Source organism: Dreissena polymorpha, chromosome 8 (assembly GCF_020536995.1).
Source record: "Dreissena polymorpha isolate Duluth1 chromosome 8, UMN_Dpol_1.0, whole genome shotgun sequence".
In the NCBI taxonomy this organism is placed as follows: Eukaryota; Metazoa; Mollusca; class Bivalvia; order Myida; family Dreissenidae; genus Dreissena; species Dreissena polymorpha.
This window is the reverse complement of record NC_068362.1, coordinates 84,789,045-84,793,001: the sequence shown is the minus strand read 5'-3', so window position 1 is coordinate 84,793,001 and position 3,957 is coordinate 84,789,045. Positions and strand designations below refer to the sequence as shown.

General features: G+C 36.7%; 1 protein-coding gene across 1 annotated transcript; it reads left to right on the top strand.

The window, feature by feature from the left end:
* Positions 1–2,036: 2,036 nt before the first annotated feature.
* Positions 2,037–3,743, top strand: LOC127840705 (heat shock 70 kDa protein 12A-like). The gene is made up of 3 exons (XM_052369119.1): positions 2,037–2,286; positions 3,355–3,488; positions 3,630–3,743. Exons 1-3 carry the CDS (start codon positions 2,037–2,039, stop codon positions 3,741–3,743), a joined length of 498 nt encoding a protein of 165 aa, XP_052225079.1.
* The last annotated feature ends 214 nt before the right edge of the window (positions 3,744–3,957 follow it).

Sequence of the window (3,957 nt, the reverse complement as noted above, 5' to 3'; positions counted from 1 at the left end):
ATGGTCGGTGAGTCAGTCTGCAAAGAAAAAGTACATATTTGTGAAATTGAATGAATTCTGTATGTTTTTAACAATTTAATTGTGTCTTCACCATATAGTGTATGTGTGCATATGTCCGGCGATGCACACTATCCTGTGATACTTGCCGTCAAACATCAATGACACGGTCACAAATATGACAAACTTAAAGATCTAGTTTCCCCTGATTTGTTGCTGTCGAAAAAAACACTCTTCAATTGGCGACCATATTTTTTTCCATATTAATGAGAATGATTTTATTAAAATATTTTACAGATGTACATAACTTGCGTGATTTGGTCCATCAGGTCAGTTCAGACATGGAATTTGTCTTATGCAAAGTACAGTGTGCTGATTCCAGAAAAGGACATGGGATACAAAAACGACGTCTAAAGGCAATGCAGTATTGATTAGACGAGCGAATTCACTGCTACAGGACTACTTTCGTAGCTTTTTATATGTTACTTTGTTTGTGTATAAAAAGTTAATTGACTGGTTTAAGATGTTTGTTTGTATTCAGAGCATTTAAAAAGGGATTCATCTTTAAAAGTGTGTTTGCACCAGAAATGCACATGTCTGTTCGCACATTCTTTCCCAAAGTTTTATTGTATATTCATTTATTTTTCCATTTAAAATGTAATGATTTCCTGTTCTGATAAAATGGCTTCAATCTGAATTAAATGAAAAACAGAGAAAAATAAAGATTGTGTTTCTGTAAAAAAAACAAGTTTTGACATAAGTCAAACATTCAGAAGTATTGAGTTATGAACAGTCGCAGAGAAAAAAACTATTGTCTATTGAAATTATGGACGTACGCTGTGTTATAAACTGATTTGAATTTGAACGCATGATTTAGATTATGGCAGAGAAAGTATTGGGTTTAAAAAAGGAAGTATGTTTTATGTAGTTATGTGCATTGCATGCTTAAATATCTGGAGCAATATTTATAGCAATGCATCCTGAAATGTGGTCATGTTTGGCCATTTTAAATGTGTGTTTTTAAAAACATTTGAAACTTAATCAACGTTTGTATGTGTATCCAATCAAAGACAAGCAACATGTAAACAGCGGATATCATACATCTCTATGCCAGTGAAGCACGTGTGTGTTAAGAAACGGTTCTCAACTACATGCAGCAAATGCCTGATGTTAAAAAGATTGAACCTTAGCTCGCTGGTCCTGATTGTGTCTGGCATCCAGTTTCCATTACAACCATGGTGTCTGACCCTTAGTCGAGTTCGTACGCAGGAGTTGTTAAGATGGTATATATTTGAATTGAACTTGAAATGTCAAATGAAGAGAATAAATTAATATAGCCGTTTTTAATAGAGATTCGATTGGATATCTAACCCTCAAAAAGCATAGAAACTGGACAGTGAAGGTTATAGAAATTATACTGCAAGCAAGATAAGTAGAAAATGAATGTGTATGATTTTTTGGACCGTTTGGATGCAAACATAGATGAGAGATGTCAATATTTTGGTCAGAACAAATGTACTTTGTATAAGTATTTATTATATTTTGCCGTTCAAGACAACTACTTAATCTTTGAATAAGGCTTAAAATGATATTATGGGCATTTTGCACTGTTGAATTGAGCTGAAAAGAATTAACAGGTCAACAGAGTTAGTTTAAATGTGGTTACTGACCAATTATCTGTTACTCATCTTGCTACCAGTTGTTTATAAAAAATATATATTATATTCAATATTTTACATGACTCACCCAGTCCTCAAAGCCGAAATGATCCGTGAAACAAATAGTTTATTTGTGTCGTATGAACGAATCTGTACTAAAACTAAATTTGGATTCACATCGTATATCGAATCATTTCTGTCGTCAGTTGTCAAAACGAAAGTACGGTTGATATTCAAATGCATTATTTTTCTCTTTCCGGTGTATATGAAGTGGAAACAAAAATAAACAACGGTTGCGATAGACACATATAAACTGTAAGATGCCCATAATATTACTTTAAGTCTCGAAGATTTAGTCGAATATTCCATTCGTCTATCCTAATGGTTGGAGGTTACTCAGAGTCCCCATTACTGGCGGAGACAATGCGGGAGAAATTTCCACGACTGACAATCATTGTTCCAACTGACGCCGGTCTTGCTGTCCTAAAGGGAGCTATCATATTTGGGCATTTACCGACTTCCATTAGTGAAAGAGTATCCAAGTATACATACGGCGTAAGTAGCTGTGTACCTTTCGATAAGGACAAACATCCTATAGAAAGGCTTATCACAACAGGTCTTGGTGACGCGTGTTAGGACATACTTTAAATCTTGGTATCGTTTGATCAAAAACTCATTGTGGGTGAAAAACAGGCCGAAAAAAGGTATCGTACAAATTACTTAGATCAAACTGGGATGACGTTTCTTATATATGCTACAATTAACAAAACTGTACAATTCGTCACAGATGAGGGATGCGGGAAGGTAGGATGTTTAAAAAATCCGCTTTCTGGAAGCGTTGAAAACAGGTGGGTAACTTTTAGATTATATTTCGGTGGCACAGAAATAAAGGTTGAAGGAGAAAACAAGGCCACAGGTCTAATTACAAGCACGGTTGTTGACTTTTTGCTGTACCTGTATTTACGGTGTGTGCAGATTATTAAAACGTCAATTATTGGAATGGGATGAAAATAATTCATTAAACGAATATCATCAAACGATATGGTATCAATACATCCATTTTATGCATATAAATGTTTATTAGTCTAGCCTTTTTCGCAATATGATAATCAAAATGCAATACAAAGATATGTTTAGTATTCCGGTGGAGATCTCATTCGTGTCCACGTTTCGGAAATCCCCACTATTCTACATAGTAAATCGTTATTGATTTATCCATGCATATATGCAAAATGTATGTTCATCAAATCAATAAAGTAAAAATTGACATTAATGTACATGTTTTTTTATCAATCGTTGTAATTGTAACCTTCTCGTTCGTTTATTCATTTAATGTATTCGACCTGAAATGAGGTTTGTAAATTTTCGCCTCATTTTGTAAATATTCTGACTTTGAATGTTTTCCAAGTATGCAATATTGGATGCACAATGGTACAAGCTAGTGCAGATGCGGATGTTACTATTGTAAAAACAGCAATCGAATCTGCCTCTACACAGCCTACGATACTTATTGACGAAGACACAGACCTGTTGGTACTTCTTTGCTACCATGCCAACATGCAAACGCATGACATCGTCTTTATGTCAGACAAGAACTCAGGAACTACTCGAAAGCCGAAAATTTGGAGTGTACATAAAACGAAAACAGTTCTCGGTACGCAGTTGTGTCATATACTTCCTGCCTTGCATGCGCTGACAGGGTGCGATACCAATTCGCGTATTTTTGGAATTGGAAAGGGTATCGCATTCAAAAAAGCCAAGTCGAGTCAATTTCTGCAGGCTGATTTCGCAGAATTTAAAAAGGGACGACACAAGAGCAAGAAACAGAAGCAGGTGAGAGAATCATTGTGGCCCTCTACGGCGGATCGAGCTTTTCTGATTTGAATAGCCTGCGTTTACATCTCTTCACTGAGAAAACCATCAATGGCATAAACAGTGTACAGAGACATACCCTTCCACCAACATCCTCTGCAGCAAAATTCCACTCTCTTCGCGCTCATCTTCAGGCTCGAGGATGGACTCAGACTTCCGATTTGGAGCCAACTATGTGAGGCTGGAGGTTGGACAACGGACTATACGTTCCAGTGAAAACAGACATGCCACCCGCTCCAGCCAATCTACTCGCGATAGTGAGGTGTAAATGCAAATTAAACTGTGACACCCGGCGATGCTCATGCAGAAAGCATGGGCTTGAGTGTTCCGTTGCATGCAAGGAATGCAAAGGATCAAGTTGTTCAAACTGCCCTCCAAGTGACATCACTTCAGATGATTATGTATGAACAATCCGGTTAGGAGCCAGGCT

Bases quoted from the DNA above. Each gene is read 5' to 3' on its own strand.
- LOC127840705 (XM_052369119.1), top strand. From the start codon at position 2,037: ATGGTTGGAGGTTACTCAGAGTCCCCATTACTGGCGGAGACAATGCGG. The intron at 2,287-3,354 runs GTTAGGACATAC...ATGCGCTGACAG, and splicing joins AACAGGTCTTGGTGACGCGT to GGTGCGATACCAATTCGCGT. The intron at 3,489-3,629 runs GTGAGAGAATCA...CATCCTCTGCAG, and splicing joins AGAGCAAGAAACAGAAGCAG to CAAAATTCCACTCTCTTCGC.